We start from the raw sequence: 25,666 nt of genomic DNA on the forward strand, positions 1-25,666 counted from the left end.
TTTCACAATCTCGCACAAAATAGTATTAATCTTTGTTTGGCCGGGATGATTGAATCAGAATGGACTAGATCAGCCAACAGAGGGTGTTTTTGTGTGAAGAAATCCTTGTAGCTTATGGTAACAACCTAATAAAGTCATGTTGATAACTTGACAGAAGCTTGTATAAGTCAAGATGAATTGTTATTGGATTTATGTCAATGAATTTATTGTTTTACCACATATGTAATTGTTCGAACATTTATGAGACACATTTATATAATTTTTGCTCTTTTTTATCTGTATATAAATATAATTATATTTACAGTATTTGTTATGAAGATTGTATTGTATTGAAATTTACAAGATTTGCATGCAGATAAAAGCCCATGACCGTTTGAAGTCAAATAAATTGAACTAAATTACATTATATTACAATCATCATATTAAAAATAATATTTATAATGAAGGTAATAATAATATTAAAGAAAGTTATTCATGTAACATATTTGCAATTGTATTACTCAAATGTAGCCAACAAAACTTTAATAATTATTCTATACTTGTAGTTCAAAATTCAAAAGTTTTAATTGTTTTTTTCTTGTAATTTGTATAGAGGATCACATGTAATTTAGTGGATCCTCATTAGAATCTACAAAGTTTCACAACTAGTGCATGACCTGTCTCTTATACACATCTAGATGTGTATAAGAGACAGGTACAATTATCGTCCTGTTACAAATACCCCGTTCCTCGCAAAAATAATTGAAAAGTTTGTTGTTGTTGCAGGTGAACTTGCACGATATCTTCATGAATATGACCATTATGATCCATTACAGTCTGCATACCGTAAGCTTCATAGCGAAAATTGTACTCAAATTTGGAGTATAAGAGTGCCATTTCTAGCCATCTAGAGGTGCCATAATCATAAATTTTCTTACCTCCCTGGACATCCTATTTCGATTGCCCTGACCCGCGCAACTTCAATAGTAAATAGCATAGACCCTCCATCTGTGAAAGTCTCTCTCTGGGCCCCCTCTATTTGAAATCCTGGATCCGCCACCGTTGTCTTTCCCACACAACTAAATATTTTATGGGCTTCTCCCTTTAAATTACTTCGCTTTTATCCCTACTGAACAAAGAACCATCAAACTCTGTGCACACTCATTTGTCACTGAAAAAATTTGGTGTTTTAACCACTGTATTCAAGATTGTGGATTCTGTGATTGTTATGTATGTTGTACAGTATATGTATTTTGCTTTTCTGTTCTCCCTCTTTTTTACTATCATTTATTTGATTGAGTAATAATGATATTTAAAAAAAACTTTTTTGAGGCTATTTTATATTTAAGAGTTTGATGATTAAAAAATTATTTTATTAAAATAGTGATTTTAAGATTGAACTTTTATTAGTATGGATTTGAATTACAGTGTTAATGTTTTTGATGAATGAATTTAAATTGAATTTTTTTTTTTTAGTATTTTATTTTTTTTATTTTAAAGGGTTAATTATGTTTATTGAGGTGCAAATAAATATCATATCAAATATGCCTTTATTTTTGTATTTGTTAATAATTGTTAAAATTCATGACATTTGAATGTAACACATACACTGGACTCTTTATTTTTTCAGAATTGTGGTCTTCTGTAAATAAGATTTTTCTTCATCGATTCACCTCCAACCAAGATCATCACCATTCATCTCATTGACTGTTCTCCTCATCATCTGCTGAGTATCAACGTTACACATCGTCAAGACAGCTTTTTCCATGTAATATCATTCTCATTACGTTATCAACTGTAGCATTGAGCCCAGTCATACTTATTATATCGGCCCAGGGCCACCTTAACTACGGCCGGCTCAAAATGACTTTTCATTCGAAATTAGTGTTTTAAGTCCACTCAGGCGTTCACACTTCCTCCTTTGTGCCGGGTTTTTGCGTGAAATACTATTGTATCAAAGCGAACTGAGCGACCCAGGTTCAATTATATTGAAATACTATTGTATCAAAGCGAACTGAGCGACCCAGGTTCAGTTTACGTTCAAATATGATGATGAGTCGGCCCAAGTCCTGCATTGCAGGACCCGAGCTGACTCTAAAGTCTGACTTAATTTAGGTTGGCTCTGAGCTGGCTTAGAATTTATTGATTGTTTACACTTAAAAAAATGGTGGCCCAGAGCCAATGTAACTGTTAAGGATGATTGGGCTTTCAGTCTAAAACGATCATTATATCATTTTTTTATATTATATAAACATACTATGTCTTATGTCTTAGTACCTGTACATGCATTAAGAACCCCGCCAAAACAATTCCATTCACCTTGACTCAAGTTAAATGTTGATCAAGCATTCGATTCTAGATTTAGTCCACATTATCATATAGTGTAATACAACAGTACAGTAAATCAAAATATTTAATTCATTTTTTCAGCATTATTGTAGATCTATTCTTCATTAATCCTTATAAAACAATACCATAATTATGAATATATTTTGAAGTATAAAAACACTAAGTGAGATTTAAGCCCTATCCTGATTTATAAAACTAAAAGGCACTGTATATATTCCTGTATTATTACCTCCACCAAGTAGGTTACGTATTCACTGTCTGTCTGTTAGCAAGATAGGATCATCATAAAATATAGTGGAATGGTACATAATAATCGAAGAAAGACACCATTCAATTTTCGGAAGAAAAGTTCAAAGGACAAGGTCAGGGTCAGGGAAATTTGATTTATTATCCTAGCATAAACAAATAATGGATTCACCCCACAATTCAGGCATTGCTCTAGACAACAATGTGCCTAAAACACGAGGGAAATTTCATTATTTCATTGAGGGTATGCTGCAGTTCGCCCATTACACTGCTTGCGTATTGTTGATACTGTATTCAGGCACAGAGTGGAGGTATGCACTCTATGGAGTGACTGCTCTAGCTATTATCATGTACCTGGTCAAGATGACCAAACAAAAAAGCCAGTGTGAACAAACTGCATAAAACTCCCCTTGACCAAATTTCCTGTCGTAAGTTTAACCATTGAGGAAAAAACTGCGAGAGGCCCGACTCTCTGGGTTCCGTTTGAACGTAATCCTGTTTCAGAAAGTACTACCATGAACTAGAGGGCGTCCTTCAAAATGCAAGTTTTTAACTCTATTCAAATACTAATAGGGCGCCCCCTATCTCGTGGTAGTACTTCTGCTTTATACTTTTTATTGTGAGCATACAAAATCACTGCAGTCAGACTTCTTGCAATTCTATACTCTGGTTTAACCATAGAGGAACAAACTTAGCAAGATTAACCAGAAAAAAAGTCTAATGTGAACAGTGATGCTCGGTTGGATCTTCCTGAGCATGTTTTAATACCACACGCATTGTTAAACATACCACAGAATGATTAAACTGACTATTTTAATTCAAGTGTGAACAGCTTTAGCCAAAGTATAGTTGCCCGTGTGTTTCTGAAAATAATTTCCAATGTGAACATAGCTTTAATTTTAGAGAATCACCAAGTGTTGAATCACTCACTTTCGTAGGATAATAAAATAAATATAATTTTTTTGTATTAACATTTTTCAGTACTTAAAACTGTATCATAATTGTAAATACAACTATTGTTTATATATGCACATACATAATATATAAATTATATATACATATGTCTATATTTATTGTTAATTACATTAATGCTTCTTTCGTCACACTCTGGACCTGGATTGTGTTAATAACTTAATAGTTAAAACTCACTTTGTATATTTGAGTAAGTTATTATTTTTAATTAAAAGTTATTATATATATGTTATGAAAAAACGTTCTTCCAGTTATTAGAATTGTAGTACAATAGTTCAGTTCCTGTATTCTTTGGCATAGACCATTAAATTGGCGTGCAATACGTTTAAGAAGTTTCTTAGTAAAACCATGGAGGAATTAGTTTAGAAAACTGAACTAATTCCTCCATGGTAAAACATTTGTAGTCAGCGAAGAATGGACCTTTCCCGGAGTGTCAAATTTAACAGTTGACCAATCAGAATAGGACCACGTGTTTTGCACCACAGACTACATTTACGCGATTGTTTTGAGGGTCTTTGGAACAACATCCAAAGGGCGGAGTTTATATTGATATGTACGTCATTGGAAGATAATGACTTAATTGATTTTCAAGCTGTTAAGTTATATTGTTAACTAATATTCGATAAAATTAGTAATAAATCTGAAGAAATCAATTTGGCAATTAGAAAAAACATTCCCTTTTTTGTAAATAATATCGTAAATGCCCGAATAAACGCCGCGGCGCTTATAAAATGTTTATAGGCTTTAGTGTGGCGCTTATAAGAAAATGTTGGCGCGGCGCTTTCGATGGCCGTTCCAGTATTACCTATCACACATATTTCTGTAGTTCATTGTGTTATTTGTTCATTTTAACACCGTAGGCATTGTATTAAACCCTGTTTCTCAAAGTGTTTCATTACACACAGGGTAATATACAGTATACAGTACTCTCGATTAGCGAAAAAAATCAGGTTTTGCGTGGGGGTTATTGAAGAGCGGTGCTTATTGGAGAATGGCGCTTATATATGTTTTTAATATAGGCCATTGGCAGATCTGGAGGGGGTGTCAGGGAAGTCCTGACACCCCCCCCCCCCCTCTTGAGAAAAAAAAAGAAAAAATTCTAAACCTGCGAGCTGAAATTTTTGTTGTTACAATGGGAAAATTAGAAGTCGGGATTCATTGAATCGTTTTCAAGAGAGGGAAGACAAACTTTTAATGACTTAAAAGTCATTAAAGCACCATCTAGGAATAAAAATTTTCCTGTGTGAGGACCCCCTTTCTTTTTAAGGTTTTTTGGATACATTCTGACCCCTCCGAAATTTCAACCCTGATCCGCCCCTTTTGGCCAACAGTATGGTAATTATATATTAATATGTATAAAGCCTCTTTTTTCGCAAATACTATTCATCAAATTATTAAAGTAATGTGATGCTGGAAGCTGATGTAGTATAATTCATTAATGTTTTAAAGTTTTCTTTGTATTCTATTAATTCATATTAGATAAAATACCGTCGATTTATTGATAATGTACTTTTAATCAATTTTATATTCAGTATTAGACCTAAACATAGATTGAGGACACAACTGCAAATTGGCCTCAGTAAGTGGGATGGAGTTGAATAGCTGAGTGGTTAAGGTGCTTGCCTTCTGATTCCATGGTCCTGGGTTCAATTTCTGTCACAGCAGGAATTTTTCTCACGACAAAAAAAACTTTACTCCATAGGCCTCTTTGTCGTTCCATTCTTTAAGTGGCGAGTGTACTTGCTGTTGGATGTGAAGGAAATAAATAAAGTAAAAAAAGTAGTCTTCTAACACTTTTGTATTGGACTGTTTTGTGTACTAATGTGTATATAGGTTCGATCGACGGAAGTTTGTCGTTTGTACGACCTTTAGCCACAGAAAAACCAGTTGGCATGATGGCGCGTCCTGGATTGGACGTGAAATATCGCTATTGAATAAACAATTAAGTCCAGTAGAAACGATTTATTTAATTCCTTGTATTAATACTACACATACAGTAGTCACAGCAAACACGACGTCACATATAGTATCATAATAATAATTTATCTTGAACAACTAAAGCTTAGTTTCTATAAAAAAAAAAAAAAAAAACACTACACGCTATCGCCGACTCCTTTGGCGACGCTGATTGGTCAGTTGAATCAGGGAGCTTCCCTGGTTGCGTCTGGGACAGCAGTGAAAACACCAGTGAGATGTGACTTATTTAAATTTTTGTAGCTTAAGTTTTATCTGTGCTGTTGTGTAATTACAGTATTATATTTGATTTTTCAAGCATTAAGCTTGTGTAATAATTCCTGTGCGTGCATACTTATACTGTATGTAGAGCATAAACGCTTTCTTTTAATTCTAATTTAATTTAATTTAAATTTTGTTTTTATATTCTTAAATGTTCAAATTATTTCATTTGGTTTCTATTTATGTACTGTATACTGACTGAAAATTCGTTCAAAGTGTAACCAGGCTGTTGGCTTGCTCTGCTGCATTCTCGGACCGATGACGTCGGACCTTCGTCGGGTGGTGGGGCTGTTTGGGTGGTGGGGCTGTCTGGGTGCTGGTGGTCTTCCCTCGAACAACATCCAACGACAGGGAGGACGGCTAGCATTCGGCTGGCTGCGTTACCTGGCGGGGGACCGTTGGCGTCGGCTCGGGCCGTTGCGGGGTGGGTTAGCGTCATGGTTTGCTTTGCACGACTTTTCAAACCAGTCATTCTTGTTTTGTTTGTAGTTTATTTGAAGTGTTTAATTTGATTGGTGGGGGAAATAATGTTATTTGAGTTATCTGTAAATTTCTCATAATTAAGAATTTAATTTTTTTATTTCTGTTGCTTTGTTCTTTTCTGGATGCACCGTTAGCATTTGTCTAACGTGTGCCACTGTTATAAAAGTGTTATCCGAAATGTTCGTTTTCTAGACGACCGGAATAACCTCTGAGGCGTTTTTGACTATCAAATTTCTTTTTCATGCAAAATACGCCCCTGCGTTACATTGACGTAGACCACAGGTACATTTCAAGTCTGCTCCATTGCAAATTCAATTGTTTTAACTATTTACCTTTCCAGCAAAAGCCTTGTATTCTACAATACAATACTATAATAGTTCATTCAGCCATTACGTTTGTATTGTCCTTTCAAAGACACGCAGTTATTGGCTTTAAGGCCAAGATACTCGAGTCTACAAAAACTATTTAAAAAAATAGGCTATCGCTTTGTTCAAATGTTAACACCTTGTGTACTCGATACTGAAGAAAGTTATTGGGGTCCAAATAATTTGGATAGTCCTTATTATCTTCAACAGCATCATCTTCCGGATCTGGAAGTTCAGTAGGACATTAATTCTTTAATCCTTTAATGGTAATCTTTTACTGCCTTCGTCCAGTGTTTGATGTTTTTTTTTTTGTTATATCGTCTGGCCTGCCTCTTTTACCTTTGCTTATTCTGGTTGCCATTCTGTTTTCTTGGTCAGTTATTGTGTATCCTGCTGGACATGTTGTCATAGTAGAATGCTCCTCAGCATTTTGTATTTGTTCCCTGTGAGCAAGTTGCGAACACCTTTTTGACGGAGGGTATCATCATATTTTAACTTTGGCTATTTTAGTGCACCACTCAGATAATGTCTACGAATGTGACTTTGGACTTTTCATTTCATAGGTGGATTCAATGAAGGGGAGGGGAGGGGATCCGTGTCCACCCAAAATAATTCACAATTTTCGAAAAAAAAAATGACATTCATAATTTTAGTCTGTTACTACCATTTCTGGTCATCTGGAAGTGCCATAACATAACATTTCGGTCCTTCACCTGTAAAATCGATTTCTGCCATCCCCCCTCCCCACCAATCTCTATTTCGAATTCCTGGATCCGCCATTAATTATTGGTATCCTACAAATTACAAATTTGGGCCACTACTTTACACACTATGTGATATAGGAATATTAATATTTACTGTTAGTAATAAAATGAAGTAGGGCATATCTGTTCTTAATTGATAAAAACAGTATTCTATTAGCAAAACACCGCTTGCGTTTATGTTTTTAAAACTGATAAAATTGCAATAACGCGAAATGCAAAGACTTGTATAAATGCAATGACAATCATATTTAGAAAATAATATGTTAAGTTTATATAGCTCGTAATGCCTGCACATTATTACTCCCGTCATTGGATCAAGCACGTGGAACACATCAGCTCCCTGGGAAGAATTCCATAGATAGTTGCTGCTGTAATCAGCGCATTTTGTGTTTGAACCTACCAGGTACTTGTACTCCTGGGTGGAGATTGGAAAATTTATGTAAGTGCCTTGCCTAGGACACTAAGAAGCAAATTTCTCAGCGAGGGATTGAACCACCGACCTTAAGGTTGAGAAGCAGAACCGCAAGCACTAGCCCCAAACCGCTCCTACAGGTAGCGATTTGATCAATTGTATCTGTAGTGAGAGGTCTCTCTTTTGTAGTTGCTGTGCGGGAGTGCGTTCTTGGTTGTAACAGCCCTGTTGCGATCAGGTAGTTGGCTGATGGGTGTCTCTGGTGGGCGTTCCTTTTTCCGTACGAATGTTGCAGGAGAGAGACGTGTCTTCTAGAGACTGATGATGTTCTTTTTGTCGTAGAGAAAATTGAACTATTTTCTCTATGTTATAGTTTTAGCTGATTTAATTATCTCCTGTTGTTTTGATGTCTTTCTTTTTGATTGTAATTTTTATATTTTTTCTTGTTGTTAGGATGCACCACACTTGTGGTTGAGTGCCACTGATTCAAAAGTGCATATCCAAATAAATTATTATTATTATTATTATTATTCTGTTATTATGCCTATAATATGTAGCCTACTGTGGCAGTCTGCTAGCTATACAGCTGGATGATTACATTCTCCTCGAGTGAAGCATTAAGCCTTCTATTGTGAAGTGATTGTGTACGCTGTTTTGAATCTGTATGGTATTGTTATTGCCACTCGTCTAAATCAAGTCACGGAGCGGGGGCTGGTCATCATAAGTCTAACAACTACATAGGCCTATAAGCTTTCCTGTAAGTTCACTTTTATTCTTTATAGCAAAAGTACGCCTATAGGTTACAGTAGACCTACAAATGACTTAAATTTAGGATGTTATGAAAGATTAGTATTTTTCATAAAATCCTAAATTTAAGTCATTTAGGATGTTATGAAAGATTAGTATTTTTGATGGAGCTTTTGAAATACCTCCGCACCACCACGTTAAGTTTTGCATTCCTATTTAAATATATTACTGTTTACCTTTATATTTAAATTAGAAGTATTATCTTATGCTGTTAATTAGTACTGAATAAGTCTCATGAGATTTCTAGAGAGTAAAATAGCTCAGTCTTCAGATCTGGTGTTTACAGAATCGAAACTGGATCGGAAGATCGGACAAATATATTATTAGCTCCACTTATTGCTCACGGTAAGCAATTGGCAGAGAGGTAATGTTCGACATGCGCTGAAGACCCGGGCATCGGGACTGATCGATGGCTCCTCAAATATCTCACCCCCCCCCCCCATATGCGATTTAGGCAGGGGAAGTTATATTCGTCGTACTGGGTCTACATTGCAGCTGCCAAAAATTTCAATTTGAAATGACCAATGAAAAAATATTATAAATTTAACACAGACGTGTTGTACGTGTGGCAATCTTTAAATAATGATGCAAAAACGTTGAGTTAAATAGTAGAACACAAACATATTTTGTTCATGTCTAGGAATATTTTGTTCCTCCATGATTTCCGAAGGTAAAGATATAATGTATAGACCTATATGTTATACAACGATTTTTTAAGACACTGACGAAATAGCGGTATGATACGGATTTTTGTATATCTAAAAACGGGAGGTAAATACGTGGTTAAGCACCTTTTTCAGTTGTACAACATATAATTTGTTTGTCTTCGGAGACTAAACGGTTTTATATTGACTTTGACATTCAGAGTCATAACATGCCTACAAACAAAACCCTACATTTTTATCGGCACATTTAAGATTATCATAAAACAAAAGACGCATGTAACAACTTTGAACCAGAATCCATCACAAAGAGTTCACGACCGCGTTCACATTCTTTCTGACGAGGCCAATCGTATTAGGATCCAGCAGATGATTAAAAGGAGAACAATTCACTACACCCTGTCAATTTCAAGACTTTAATCCAAGGGAATTGTTGGTTTTATATTAGTCATTCTTCATGAAATATTTGAATACAAATCAGTGACATTCCGTTCCGTCCCGTCGATCGCACAACGAATACCATTATATATTTGCTTCAAAGATTGTTTTTTTTTTATTATTTGGAATGAATATTTTTACTAGAATCATTAAAAACAAATGAAAGGACTCTGCGGCTGATTAAACATCAGATAACGTGAATCATTTGACCGTATTTGCAATCTGTTTTGGTTGGAGTCTGAATGGTTCTGACTCCATCCTGACGGGTTATCAATCTGATATAGAACAGTGAAAATGGTTTGTAAGATTCACCCCTATTTAATGATTGCCATGTATTGTTACGGTTTCTAAAACTGTTTTAGACCTGTAACTTTCTTTATGTTGAAGCAGACTGTATACACGACAAATCCCGACTTTTAACTATTGACATGGTATATTATAAGAATTAATAATGAATATTTGTACGACGATTGTTCAAAAAATATAAAGCATGTTTTCATTTCTGGTGCAAATATTCATCATTCATTCGTTCATTCGTCAGTTATTTCATATATTCGTTTACTAATTCATTGCATTTATTCAGAATGAATTTAATACCTAATTCGCTTTTTTAGTCGAAAAGGAGTTTGCCTAGCCACTTCAAAGATATATCCTGATTGAATTGTCATAATATAGTCCTAGTGTTTATTTTTCATTTCGACATTTTAATAATTCTCTATATAATCGATACTTTTATATTATAATCTCACTACAGTGCAAGTAAAAGTGTCCGGTTAACGATAAAAAGCTTGTGTTTAAAGCCAGGTTCAGATGGAGAAAATGTTACGCCTTTCCCCACCCTCCTCTCCTAATTTTTAGTTTGAAAAATCTGTCTCGCATTAAACGTTCCAGATTTTGTCGTCAAATATCCTTTTTGTGTATTAGAAACATCAGTTGTATAACATATCAAAACAATTTTTTCTCCGGAGCCTGGCGTTTAGGCTTGTTCTATATTTTAATTTACTGTATTATTATTTTTGTTTGTAATTTACAATATGTTTATAAGCCGTTTGAATACTGTAGGCCTAACATTAGGCTAACTTCCATTAACTAAGTCTAAAGACAACAAAAGGAAGAAGGTTAATAATACGGTACCTTCTTACAGTAAAATAAAATTTTAAACAAATAATGGCGGTCGGGTTCACCATGTGAATATTGTGTATGCCTACAATACGTGGATTTAAATTCTGGTCAATTTTGTTAAAGGAAATTCTGACGTTCTCTGACTAAGACGTATGTAGGCCTAACCACGCCTCAGATTTATTTTAAATGAAACCGAACACGGATACGATAGCTTCCATGACTTCAACACCACAGACGAAATGTGTCGAATTCACAGGAAGTTCCCAAAATCTCTTTCCGCACTCCACCACACACATGAAACGCTTTCGTTAAAAGTTAAACAATTTTCAGCGAGTTTAATTTCCGGAAGTTTATTTTGTAACAAAAGATTAAAAGCCACAGTACTAATCGCTAATGTATATAAGAACGTGAAGGATAGTAAGCTATTATGGTCATTTCCAACAAACCCCGCCCCCTGGATATTGTTGCTAAGGTGTGGAACCTTAAACAGCGTAAAAGAAACGTTCGTGTTTGTGGGACATGCGCGTATCACTGGCTATTAAATACCACATTTGGATTGGTCGGTTAAGTTTTATTGACACTCCATAAAGATCCATTTAGTATAAAGATTCTTAGCAAAATAATAAATATTTTCTTATATTCCGATGTTTTTTCCATGGAAAAATTTAGGCCCAACTGTTCAGTACTAAAGCAATTGACGTGGAACAAAATACTCTTCACAACCTGAATTAAACAATGCATTTATACTCAGGTCATCTAATCTTGTGTGTAAGTGGTCCTTGGATAAACCATGGAGGCTAAACTAATTCCTCCATGGATAAATTCTTTAAACCTTTGACTGCATTGTGTATAAAACGAAGGTTAAAACTTACTCATAACTGTACGGTATTTATTATACTTAATCTACTCTTTGCGCTTGTGTGAGCTTTCCACTCCTCGGATCCATAGGAAACGCAACAATTCAACTGGTGTAATTATATTTCGTATACAGAAATACAAAGGTAGGTTCTAAGTGAGTACGCATAAACTCACTCAACTAAGTTGTTTGTAGTGCTGATACATCGAGACAGATTATATACAGAAATATACTGCAATAATATAGGCCTTTGATACAAACAGTGACATCTAAATAATAGAGGAGAACAAACTGACGAGGACTAAAATATTTCCAAACACCGGGGTTTTCTCAAAGATGTAGTTAATATTTAAAACGTCAATTTTTTCATTCGTAAGACATTTCGACCTAGAAAAAAGTAGTGTGTAACATTCTTACAATCACCAAGATATAACGGTAATCAAGTCCATGTTTACCATTTTACTTGCATTGTATATTTGATTTTAGTTCGAAATTAAGATCAACACCTTTGATATTATTAAAACATATCAAGAATATTTAGGTCTTTAAGGCCTGGCATGTTTCAATCAATGCTTAACCACTCCCTTTTTGTTAAAGTTGACATACCATAAAAATGATCTAAATCACGAACGCTTTAGGCGCTGTCGAATAAGTGATTATTTTGGCCATTTCATGACGATATAATACAAATGGTACCAGTACGCATGCTCAATTATTATTTTGTCCATTATTTATGGATTAAAGCCACTTCGAAATTAATAACGGTATTTCATAGTCAAAATTTATATATAGAATACACCATATTATCATTTCCTGAAGTGTTCGGCGCCACCTCAAATAAGGGGGTGCGGCTTTTCAAAAGCAGAAAAACCTAAATAGTAATCAGACAAGGCCAGAAATCAATTAAGGGAAGAAATGAGCCTTGTAAGTCTTTTTGAAAGAATAAATTGATGGTGAGTGGGTGATATTTGAAGGTAATTCATTCCAGATTTTTGCTCCGGCAACCTTAAGACTCGAACTCATTTTATACGAGTTAAATTTAGGTGTAACCACTCGAAGTAAGTTCCCACTACGGGTTGAATGTGTGTGCCTATCACATACTAATACAATTTCATTTAAAAGCCTTTGCGGCGCAAGACCTTGAATACATTTATACATAAGACACGCAATGGCAAAATTCCTTCTCTCTTCAAACGATTGCCAAGACAAAGAATGAATAATATCATCACCTCTAATATTTCGATAATCAAAGTTATCCGTTATAATACGAGCCGCCCTTCTCTGGTGTCTTTTAACAATTTTCTTATTAAGTTCGGACAAATTTCCCCAAACAGTTATAGCATAATGTACAGAGTTTCTAATAGTGATTTATTAAGAAACCCTGACATTTTGCCCAACATTGTGATTTTAAATCCCACATTTTTAGAAATATTGTGCACATGTTGTTTCCAACTTAGAGTGTCGTCAATTATAATTCCTAGGTACCTTATGCTGGAAACTTGTTCAAGTTTTGTGTTATCAAGAACAATATTTAAGGTGTTATTAATGGTCCTAGAGTGATTATTTCTGAGAAGCATTATTTTAGTTTTATCAGTATTAATGGAAAGGTGATTATCATTATACCATTTTTTTTACATTGTTCATTATATTTTGTAATGAATCATTAATTATGGTTACGTTGTTACTGGATGTGTAAACAACTACATCATCAGCAAAAATGCTACAGATACAATTTCCGATAGATTGTGAAATATCATTAATAAATAATAGGAAAAGAATAGGTCCTAGAACACTACCCTGAGGAACACCAATGTTAATGGAATTCAATTTTGATTTGCTATTATTGTAGTATACAAATTGTTTTCTATTTTTAAGATAGCTTTTGAACCATTCAATAGCATTTGGATTTACACCATAGTTAGCAAGTTTGTATAGTAGAATTGAGTGATCAATAGTGTCAAAGCACTTAGAAATATCTAAAAAACATGCTCCAAACATCTCGGAGTCATCCATGCATTCAAGCCATTCATCAACGACTCTGTGTAAACATGTAACTGTAGAGTGATTCTTAAGAAACGCAAATTGATCAATATTGATTAAATCATAATCAATAAGATAGGAAGTCAATTGAGCCTGCACCTCTTTCTCAACAATCTTTGCAATATGACTTACAGTGGATATTGGTCTAAAGTTGCTCATACACTCTTTACTACCCTTTCCTTTATAAATTGGCGTTGTCCGCGCAATTTTCCAATCATCCGGAACACAGCCGGAAGTTAAAGAGAGGTTAAAAATGTGGCAAAGAGAAACAGAGATAAAGGGTGCCGCTAATCTAAGTAGTTTACTATCAAGGTCTAACACATCAAGATTTTTTTCAGGTAGTTGTTTTAGTCTATCAAGTATGGTATGAACATTTATATAATCAAAGGAGAAAGAATATTCGCAAGGTGGATTTTTCCATTTTGGAAAATTGTTTCCAAAGGTTTTTGACATTTCTTCGCCAATATTAGTGAAATAATCATTGAAGTCATTACACTCGATATTAGAAGAATATGTGTTTTTCGTATTTTTACCCGTTAATTTACTTAATTCATTCCACATTTTTTTTTGCATAATGATGCAAAAACGTTGAGTTAGATAGTAGAACACAAACATATTTTGTTCATTTCCAGGAATATTTTGTTCCTCCATGATTTCCGACGGTAAAGATATAATGTATAGACCTATATGTTATACAACGATTTTTTAAGACACTGTTTGACGAAATAGCGGTATGATACGGATTTTTGTATATCTAAAAACGGGAGGTAAATACGTGGTTAAGCACCTTTTCAGTTGTACAACATATCATTTTTTTGCCTTCGGAGACTGGCTTTAAGTAAACGGTTTTATATTGACTTTGACATTCAGAGTCATAACATGCCTACAAACAAAACCCTACATTTTTATCGGCCACAAGCACATTTAGATTATAAAACAAAAGACGCATGTAACAACTTTGAACCAGAATCCATCACAAAGAGTACACGACCGCGTTCACATTCTTTCTGACGAGGCCAATCGTATTAGGATCCAGCAGATGATTAAAAGGAGAACAATTCACTACACCCTGTCAGTTTCAAGACTTTAATCCAAGGGAATTGTTGGTTTATATATAGTCATTCTTCATGGAATATTTGAATACAATTCAGTGACATTCCGTTCCGTCCCGTCGATCGCACAACGAATACCATTATATATTTGCTTCAAAGATTGTTTTTTTTTTATTATTTGGAATGAATATTTTTACTAGAATCATTAAAAACAAATGAAAGGACTCTGCGGCTGATTAAACATCAGATAACGTGAATCATTTGACCGTATTTGCAATCTGTTTTGGTTGGAGTCTGAATGGTTCTGACTCCATCCTGACGGGTTATAAGCTATCCTTAACGTTTACAATCTGATATAGAACAGTGAAAATGGTTTGTACGATTCACCCCTATCTAATGATTGCCATGTATTGTTACGGTTTCTAAAACTTTTTAGGCCTATAACTTTCTTTATGTTGAAGCAGACAATACTACTGTATACACGACAAATCCCGACTTTCAACTATTGACATGGCATATTATAAGAACTAATAATGAATATTTGTACGACGATTGTTCAAAAAATATAAAGCATGTTTTCACTTCTGGTGCAAATATTCATCATTCGTTCGTTAATTCGTCAGTTATTTCATATATTCGTTCACTAATTCATGGCATTTATTCAGAATGAATTTAATACCTAATTCGCATTTTTTTTTGTCGAAAAGGAGTTTGCCCAGCCACTTCAAAGATATATCCTGATTGAATTGTCATAATATACGGTAGTGTTTATTTTTCATTTCGACATTTTAATAATTCTCTATATAATCGATACTTTTATATGATAATCTCACTACAGTGCAAGTAAAAGTGTCCGGTTAACGATAAAAAGCTTGTGTTTAAAGCCAGGTTCCGGCAGGGGGAACGGATGGAGAAAATGTTACGCCCTTCCCCACCCTCCGTATTAAACGTTCCAGATTTTGTCGTCAAATATCCTTTTTGTATATTAGAAACATCAGTTGTGTAACATATCAAAACAATTTTTTCTCCGGAGCCTGGCGTTTAGGCTCTTGTTCTATATTTTAATTTACTGTATTATTATTTTTGTTTGTAATTTATAATATGTTTATAAGCCGTTTGAATACTGTAGGCCTAACATTAGGCTAACTTCCATTAACTAAGTCTAAAGACAACAAAAGGAAGAAGGTTAATACGGTACCTTCTTACAGTAAAATAAAATTTTAAACCAATAATGGCGGTAGGGTTCACCATGTGAATATTGTGTAGGCCTACAATACGTGGAATTAAATTCTGGTCAATTTTGTTAAAGGAAATTCTGACGTTCTCTGACTAAGACGTATGTAGGCCTAACCACGCCTCAGATTTGTTTTAAATGAAACCGAACACGGATACGATAGCTTCCATGACTTCAAAACCACAGACGAAATGTGTCGAATTCACAGGAAGTTCCCAAAATCTCTTTCCGCACTCCACCACACAAATAAAACGCTTTCGTTAAAAGTTATACAATTTTCAGCGAGTTTAATTTCCGGAAGTTTATTTTGTATTTTCTTATATTCCGATGTTGTTTCCATGGAAAAAAAATTAGGCCTAACTGTTCAGTACTAAAGCAACTGACGTAGAACAAAATGCTCTTCACAACCTGAATTAAACAATGCACTTATACTCAGGTCATCTATTCTTGCGTGAATGGTCATTGGATAAACCATGGAGGCTAAACTAATTCCTCCATGGATAAATTCTTTAAACCTTTGACTGCATTGTGTATAAAACGAAGGTTAAAACTTACTCATAACTGTACGGTATTTATTATACTTAATCTACTCTTTGCGCTTGTGTGAGCTTTCCACTCCTCGGATCCATAGGAAACGCAACAATTCAACTGGTGTAATTATATTTCGTATACAGAAATACAAAGGTAGGTTCTAAGTGAGTACGCATAAACTCACTCAACTAAGTTGTTTGTAGTGCTGATACATCGAGACAGATTATATACAGAAATATACTGCAATAATATAGGCCTTTGATACAAACAGTGACATCTAAATAATAGAGGAGAACAAACTGACGAGGACTAAAATATTTCCAAACACCGGGGTTTTCTCAAAGATGTAGTTAATATTTAAAACGTCAATTTTTTCATTCGTAAGACATTTCGACCTAGAAAAAAGTAGTGTGTAACATTCTTACAATCACCAAGATATAACGGTAATCAAGTCCATGTTTACCATTTTACTTGCATTGTATATTTGATTTTAGTTCGAAATTAAGATCAACACCTTTGATATTATTAAAACATATCAAGAATATTTAGGTCTTTAAGGCCTGGCATGTTTCAATCAATGCTTAACCACTCCCTTTTTGTTAAAGTTGACATACCATAAAAATGATCTAAATCACGAACGCTTTAGGCGCTGTCGAATAAGTGATTATTTTGGCCATTTCATGACGATATAATACAAATGGTACCAGTACGCATGCTCAATTATTATTTTGTCCATTATTTATGGATTAAAGCCACTTCGAAATTAATAACGGTATTTCATAGTCAAAATTTATATATAGAATACACCATATTATCATTTCCTGAAGTGTTAATTTCGCTTCTCGGTTCAAGACTTGAACAGTTTTTCTTGATCGAAAGCGTCTCCTTGTTAAAAGCGTTTCCTTGTTAAAAGCGCTATATTAAATATATCATCATTTGGCATATTATTCTCAAAATCATTATCATCATCATTATTATTATTATCATTATCATCATCATTATTAATAGGCCTATCAAGTTATTATTATTATTATTATTTATTTTTGTATAATGAGCAGCTATTGTTTTTATTTTACAAATAGGCCTATTTATAACATCGTTGTGGGCTTAGTGATATGTTCCTATAACATTAATATTATCGAAGGATAAACCTCCTTAAACAAAAGTTTTATTTTTTAAAAGAAAATGAGGACATTTTAAAATTCTCAATCCATCGGAATTGGTGAGATGTTTTTCTTTCACTTTTTTGATTTTCTTTTGTTTTGTGACGACGTTGTTGTTTATTGGCTTTCTCCCAATATCCGGTTTTAGTACTAACCCACTTATGATTGTCATAACTCGTGGGCACAAGATTGAACATCATACGACCTTATGTTTTTAATGCCATATATAATCACTTCAAGTCAAAAATATTAAAGTTTATACCAAGGGTATATTTTAATAGCTACAACTCGAATTTGTTTATCCTTAGGATTAGGGTTGGAGTGCGTTCTCACGACTGGCTAAATATCTACTTCCTTAGTTTAATATAATGCCGTAAAATTTCTTAAAATTTCAGCACTGTTTTTTGGAGGAATTTGGACGTGAAATAACCGTCGTAACTTGCAATACAAACGGAATAATAAGGGGATCTGCATGACAGTTGAAGCTGCCGCATAATGAAAGGAATAATAATTACCGCATTGGTACTTGTCTCCTTATGTGCTCAGGTAAGTCAAGTGTCTTCTGAATTCTAGTTTTCATGGACGTGAGATTATTAAAAACCAAATTTCACACGATTTATTTCCAGACAAGATAAAAAAAAACACATACACACATTTGAATGTCTTATTTTATTAACGTCCTTTTAAAGAACTTGTGTGTCTTATTGGTTTTATGTTTAACTCCTATCAGTTTTTTGTATTGTATGTTACAGAATGATTTAAGTCGGGCACGCACTGGGTCCGACCACTGATCACTAGGCCTACTAATAATAGTAGATATCAGTGGGTCCGACCCACCGACGGCCAACGCGATTCTATTCAGAACGCAATCGCAATGCCACGGCGCTCGCGAAACGGATCGTTTGAATGCAGGTTCCGTTCAGACTGCCACCGATCATCTGTCGCTCACAGGGAGCGGTATTGGGTTCGTCGTACGATGTAGTGAGTGTCCGGCTTTAGACCATGACCGTTATACTTATTTAAAACACTGAATAAACTTCATTTTTCTTCTAGTATTATGAACATCGTAACTAAGTTTTCCTTTACCGGGTATATAAGCTGGGCATAAACATTAAGTTGTTTAAGGTCGGGTTCAATTGAGGCTGTCTTGTACCCGCTGTACTAGGTTGTACATAACACCTACGTTTAAAATGAAACCACATCCAATTGGTTAATTAAAACTTTGGCTTTATATTCGACAAGACAATTAGCCTATATACCAGTAATACGGTACTGCAGTTCATTTATTTGCAAAAATACTGAATAAACTTGATTTGATCCACCGTAAGAAGTATCAGTATATTCGATTATTCACACTATGCTCAAAAGGATCTTTTCATGCAGTTCAATAGAAAACTTGTTTATACTGTTAAGCACTTAAGCCCATTGAAGGATGGTTAACGATGACTAGTAAAAAGCGTTCACATCGTACCACATAATCGGACGCATTTCATTGGTTGAAGCTTCTCGTTTGATATTATTGTTACACAATTTACTTTTATTGTACTATTCATCAATTCAAGCTTATGTTCCTGTTATGTATTTTTATATTGTTTTTATATTGTGAATTTATTGGAATCATGTAATGAACCGAACTGAACCGAAACAATGGCGGCGTCAGCGGTGGGGGGAGGGGGGATGGTTGTGCTAGAATGGACCACTGTAGTCCGACGCCACGACGAGGTAATCGGACTCAAATATTAATTTTCCAATCCAAACAAAGTTATTGGTCAGGTTCACACGAGCCCTATTATTCGGATCGGCAGCTAACCGTTAGCACCCATGTGAGAACGCCCGATCGATTAGCGCTAACCGTTACCAGGATCCGGATACGCCAATGGTTAACGAGCGCTATCATTAAGCAATCACACGTACGCATTTCCAATTTCCAGTTTCCTATTGGCCTGTGATCCGATCATCATCCTCTTTGTATCCAGATTGGGGATTTTCTTGTATGAACGCATGGGTGAGCGCGTAGGCCTATGTTTGTAATCCGGATCCTGCTAACCGTTAGCTGATGTGTGTGAACATAGCCTAAGTGACTCCACTGTCCATAATGTTGTAGTCAGCTCAACAAAATGTGGGTGGATCCCATAAACTCCCGTTCTGGTAGATACGCCACTCTGATTTTCGAATGTTTTGGGAATTAAGACATGGTACTAATAATGGATTTACTAAATAAGACAGCATCAGGTGCAGAAATGCATGATGCTGAATGTAAGTATATGTATTAAGACGTCGATAATGCTTTCATTACTGTGTCACAATAAATCTTATTACATATTGTCTATTTTTTAACGTTGACAGAATAATGGACAAGTTCACCAGGCTAATATGTGTATTTGGTACGATGAATGTGAAAACGGGCCCTGTTTGAATTATGCCCCTCCACAACCACTAACAAACCAACAAGCATTATTTCTACTCTATGACCTCTGCCCTAATTTAGCCGCACCTCCTGGTCTACCCCCTATTGTGTGTTGTAGCCCGACTCAGTTAACAAATATGGCCGCCACAGTAGCATTTGCCCAGCAAACCCTACGTCGCTGCCCAGCCTGTCTGAAAAACTATTTGAACCACTTCTGCCAGATAACTTGTAGTCCACACCAGAGCCAGTTTTTGAATGTAACATCCACAACGGTAACATCCCCGACGGAAACATCTGTCACTGGCGTCGATCTGTTCTTGACATTAGACTATGCCAGCGGAGTTCACAAGTCATGCAAAAACGTGTTATACCCAAGCATCAATGACATCAAAGTATTTGACCTAATGTGTCCTGGATTCCCAGGCGACAAATGCTCCCCAGTAGTTTGGTTCAATGTTTTACAGGGGACAGCACCAACTTCGTACGCAATCAATTACAATTTTGTACACGCAAATCAAAATTTTTCAGATGGTATTGTTCCACTGTCGAGTACACCACTCGCTTGCGAGAATCCGGCTGGAAGTGACCCGGCATGCAGTTGTGAGGATTGTCCGGCTGCGTGCGATGCGCAATATATTCCAGAGGCGACTGATGAGCCGTTTATGATCGGGGAAGTGGATGGTGTGATTCTTATTCTGGCGATTGTGTTTTTCGTGTTCCTGGTCATACTTATGGTGTTTATACTTTGCATAGCTTTCTGTAAGAAACGGAGATCAAACGAAACCGAAGATGAGATAGATGCAAACTGCTGTGACTCTTGCAGCAAAATATTTAACGATACATTAAGTGGATGGTTTGAAAAGTGGGGTACGATGGTCGCTAAGCATCCATTTATTGTCCTTTTGGTCGCCGGTATCGTGGTTGCCGGATGTTCTTGTGGAATAATATATACAGAAATAGTGACAGATCCTGTGCTGCTTTGGTCAAACCCAGACGGTCAGACAAGGAAGAATCAAGAGTATTTTCAAGACACATTCGGGTCTCCGCCGGTCACTGAACAGTTGTTCATAACGCCACTTAATAATAATAACACGATTTATAATTCTTACGCAAATGGGCCTGTTGAATTTACAGCACTATTTAACCTGGAAATATTTGAGGAGGTAAAAATTTAATGTCTTTTATTATTTTCAATTATCTAGTTTTAATTTTTATATAATTTATATTTTTTATATTTATTAAAATATTATGCATATCAAGGGGTCTACACAGGGAAGTAGAACCGCTATTATTAGGACGATTTTTCCACTCACCTTTTAAAATGCATAAGCATTATCACAAGATGATTTACATTCGTGTTTTCGTTCGTTTAGATATTATCTCTGCAGAACCAAATAAAACAAATCGAAGTTCCATTTACTCTTTCTAATGGTACAAAAACAACGATTACATATCAAGACGTGTGCTACCAACCCTTGGCGCCTCTCTCCGATGAATGTTTGACGATCAGCGTTCTTCAGTATTGGCAGAATAACCTCGACAGAATGAAAGTAAAGACTCCCGTAGCAGACTATCGAGATCATTTCCTGTATTGCGCCAAGTAGGTTACTGAAATTTGTTCTAAATGGTTCTGGAGAGGTTTTGGTTTGTAAAAGAAGTTTTCTTAAAGACTCCAAAAGTTAAAGGATCGTAGAAATAAAGTCGAATGATAAAAATGTTCACCACCACATATTACGATGCTCAGCGTCAGCCTTGGGCGTGTTGGCGTTCCCTATCCATATGAGCGGGGTTGCCGAACCACCTCAGGCTTGTGGTGGTGATGATGATTGTAATGACACCTAGAAGATGATGATGACGATGACGATGGGCATAATGGTGTTGGTGTTAATGATGGTATTGATGGTGATGACGATAATGATAATGGTAATAATTGTGGTAAATAATGATAATTATAATTTTAAATGATAGCCAATATGCCTAATAATTAAAATGATGATAATTATTTTGTATTGGTACTCGAACTAAAGTTTGTATATATCTTTACCTGATCACTACCCCCCCCCCCCCCCCCCAAAAAAACCCCTCTGTCTTTCTCTGTTCCTGAGAGATGACGTTCAACTTGTTTGTTTTCAGTTCGCCATTGGCTATTCAATCCATTCCTCTAGGCATTCCCTGCAGTAGCTCAGTTGGCTTTCCAACGTTTCCGTACACTTCCCTCGGAGGCTACGACAGTAAGTTAAACCAAACGAATTTTCATCAATAATCTAAACCAAAAAATGATCAGTTAACAAAAGATGAATATTTAATGTTTTGTTATTGTCAAATAATGTGCACAAGATTGAGGCTTATCATTTATACACATCTAGATGTGTATAAGAGACAGTGTTTTGGGAATTAAGACATGTTATATAGGAAAGTTTTAAAAATAATGTGTCAACAGATAAAATAAATAAGGACTGATACTGTCTCTTATACACATCTAGATGTGTATAAGAGACAGGTATATGTATGTATGTATGCCTATATATGCCTATATATATTTTAGAATAGCCCTTATAAAGTTCCCAGAGTAAAAACGAATATAAAAGAAAAAAATCACATTAAAATGAAACAAGTATTAAAGAATGCGTATATGCATAAATATTGTTTAATTTACTTAAACTTAGCTGTTGATGGCGTAGATGTTTACAATAGTGCCGAGGCTTTTCCTATGGTGCTTTTTGTGAGAAATGAACCGGACGACAATGAATTCTCAGATATGAAGATAGCATGGGAAGAAGCATTCATTGAGTACATGGAGACGACATACACAAGTTCGTTGATAAGGGTTACCTACTACTCAGATGTAAGTTACACTCAGTGTCTACAGTAACTCAACAATTGGAGGGGGACCAATAGGGTGCCCGTTCCAGCTGCTGAAATGAGGTGATGATTTTAATTTTAGGTCCGCGGACCTCTGAACCTCACTTCTTATTGTTGTTTAACTTTAAAAGCGTCCAGCATCGACAGTTTTGAACGGACGTGCAGGAAATTGTGTACACATAAACTAGAGATGATTTCCAACAACAGTTTTTGGCTCTTTTTTTAAGTTGAACCCCAGGAAGCTCTACACACCTACTAAACAAAATAGGGGTTTCAGCAAGGACTGTACATACTGCCATTACTATAGGACACGTCGCATGGGATGGCACGGTCGGTTAACGATGTATAGTAAGGAACCAAAAGATCGTGAATTCGAATCGCGTCCTGTTATTCAATTTTATTTATTTATTTATTTTCCAATTTTAAGACATTATTTATACATATTTTTTTTGTTAGTTGTAGTACCGGTAAGTGGTTGTAGGCCTGTCGGTGATTAATGGCAATTATGAACCCTTGCCGAAAACCCAATACGCCAACTTACGCCACTGTGTACTGTATTTAATCATGGAGGGTATTTAATCATGGAGGATATTTCCCCCATGATTTAAGCATTTTTTTAAAGTGTCAACAAAAAGACTCGTCTGAAAGTTGCATACACGAAGTGTTAAACGCTAAATAGAGGTAACCTCAGTTCAACGCTTTATAGATATTAGGCTAGAGAAATTGCTTTTTGCTCAGCAAATTGCCAAGGTAAGGAGGAGAGAGGTGAACATTTTTTTCAGCTACAAAATAAATTGTTTTAACAAGGCTGATTTTGCTTCTCCACACATTTGAATATTGCATATTTCTTAAACAATAAGGGCGCCTTTGGGCGCTGACTGAGAACCCCTGAGATTGTACCAGATTACTTTGGTCTTTTGGTCCATTTTCTGGAATAAACGTTTAAAGGTGCTTTCACACCGAATGGGAAAATTTGAATCAGAAATCCTACCGAACCGATAAAAAAATTGGATCAGTATGTAAGAATAGGGACGCTGGCGTTCATCGCATCGGAAACACGGTTTGAATGTCGTCGGATCCGATGTGAATGCGCATTACTGCAATATGACTCATCATGTGCACGTTTGAAGAACGCTGTATAGGTCACTCTTCGAAAAAGGGCAGGGGGTTGTTCCCCGCTGTAACCCCCTGTGCAGCCAATTCACACCCAGAAGAAGGCCTACCATTAAAAACAAGTGTTGGACTTTAACCTTGGTATGTTTCACACTGAAACCATAAACTAAATATGTTTTTTTTTTTCACTTATCTTTTTAGTTTTCACTTGAGGATGAAATTAAGAAAGATAGCGAGGCCGATACGTTAACAATTGTCATCAGTTACTGTGCGGTATTTGTATACATTGTATTGGCGCTCGGGCAGTACAACAAGTGTGCGCGTCTCCTGGTACGTACAAGCAAATTGTTTTCTCTTTTGTTGGTAAAGCAACAGCTTTATTCATCCATCAAATATATATTTACAATATAGATATGATACAAGTAGGTCCGTAACTAGACGTACTGTATTTTATACTCAATTGAGAAGACTCCCCGATTCAACCGATCAATCAGCAGCAATACTGTGTAGCGATTTTGTGAAAACAAACTTTAGAAGTAAAAGTGGGATTCTAATGTAATCGCTGTAAATGGTGACGATTAGACTTGCCGCAAGTCTCTAATTATTGATTTTTCCTAGTATTACAGTATCTAATTTCAGAGAGCGCCGCCAGCGTTGGTATATATCGGTAAACTTTTTATGTTGTTGAATTTGGATGCGAAACCAAGAAAAACAATACTATGAAACGCCAAGCAAATAAGTAATATAGAACGCTATTGGTGCCAAAATCGTTTTTTTCAAGCTTTTTAACTGATTGAGGTGAAGTTTAGGGGCTGGAACCCAGTCTATGTGACGATGTGAGATCGGATCCATGTTTCAACGACGTATTAGGCCTATAATCTAAATGAATGCGATAATGTTCATGTGTTTGCATATAGTAGGCTTATGCCCGGGAATGTTAGATTAATCTTTAAAAGTAGATCTAATTTTATAATACATTTAACCATCCAGGTTGATTCGAAAATTACGCTAGGCGTATGTGGTATTGTGATTATCCTACTTTCCATTACGTCGGCTGCGGGTGTGTATGGTTATGCTGATATTAAACCCAGCCTAATTGTTTTGGAAGTTGTGCCTTTTATTATCCTCGCTGTTGGAGCAGACAACATGTTCATCCTTGTCAAGGATTATCAGGTGAATATGCAAATAAAAAAGTATATTTGTAGAATAATTTAGTATTACTCAAGTCAATTTTGTACATAACAGATATTCAGGTTCAGGAGCAGCTTAGCTCAGTCGGCTAATCTGGTGGTGGTAGCCGCGCTGTGTGTGTGCTGAACCGTGGAGATCTCTAGGTCCCCGGTTCAATTCCCATCGCTGCCTCTCCTTGTGTCTCAGCTAGAGGGCTGAAATACAAGTTACAATAGCGCACCGTCTTTCGGATGAGACGTTTAAGCCGTTGGTCCCGTGTGCATTATGGCCCATGTGCACGTTAAAGAACGCAGTACACTCTTCGGAAAAGAGTAGGGGATTGTCTCCCGGTGTACTGCCCAATCACCACCAGAAGGACCCCACTGGAAATAAGTCTTCTAGAC

At 35.7% G+C, this 25,666-nt stretch overlaps 1 protein-coding gene and 1 long non-coding RNA gene across 5 annotated transcripts in view; both read left to right on the forward strand.

The window, feature by feature from the left end:
• Positions 1–1,740: 1,740 nt before the first annotated feature.
• Positions 1,741–4,199, forward strand: LOC117123505. Its single transcript, XR_004447859.1, has 2 exons — positions 1,741–1,956; positions 2,007–4,199. It is a non-coding gene; the product is annotated as an uncharacterized LOC117123505 (long non-coding RNA).
• Positions 4,200–7,712: 3,513 nt separating this feature from the next.
• The window catches only part of LOC117123475 (NPC1-like intracellular cholesterol transporter 1), a 27,392-nt gene continuing 9,438 nt past the window's right edge, over positions 7,713–25,666 (forward strand). The window contains exons 1-9 of one of the 4 annotated variants that reach the window (XM_033269410.1): positions 7,713–7,832; positions 8,363–8,562; positions 18,106–18,256; positions 20,057–21,280; positions 21,491–21,717; positions 22,251–22,348; positions 22,784–22,962; positions 24,294–24,422; positions 25,083–25,265. In XM_033269410.1, coding sequence (XP_033125301.1) covers positions 18,206–18,256; positions 20,057–21,280; positions 21,491–21,717; positions 22,251–22,348; positions 22,784–22,962; positions 24,294–24,422; positions 25,083–25,265 — 2,091 coding nt within the window. In that variant the 5' untranslated portion in view covers positions 7,713–7,832; positions 8,363–8,562; positions 18,106–18,205. Of the gene's footprint in view, positions 7,833–7,981; positions 8,044–8,083; positions 8,230–8,362; positions 8,563–16,458; positions 16,701–18,105; positions 18,257–20,056; positions 21,281–21,490; positions 21,718–22,250; positions 22,349–22,783; positions 22,963–24,293; positions 24,423–25,082; positions 25,266–25,666 lie in introns of those variants that run through there. The other 3 variants (XM_033269411.1, XM_033269409.1, XM_033269412.1) reach the window with 3 other exon arrangements.

This window comes from Anneissia japonica, unplaced genomic scaffold (assembly GCF_011630105.1).
Source record: "Anneissia japonica isolate Jap-2015-1 unplaced genomic scaffold, ASM1163010v1 scaffold287717_len1600092_cov198, whole genome shotgun sequence".
NCBI lineage: Eukaryota > Metazoa > Echinodermata > Crinoidea > Comatulida > Comatulidae > Anneissia > Anneissia japonica.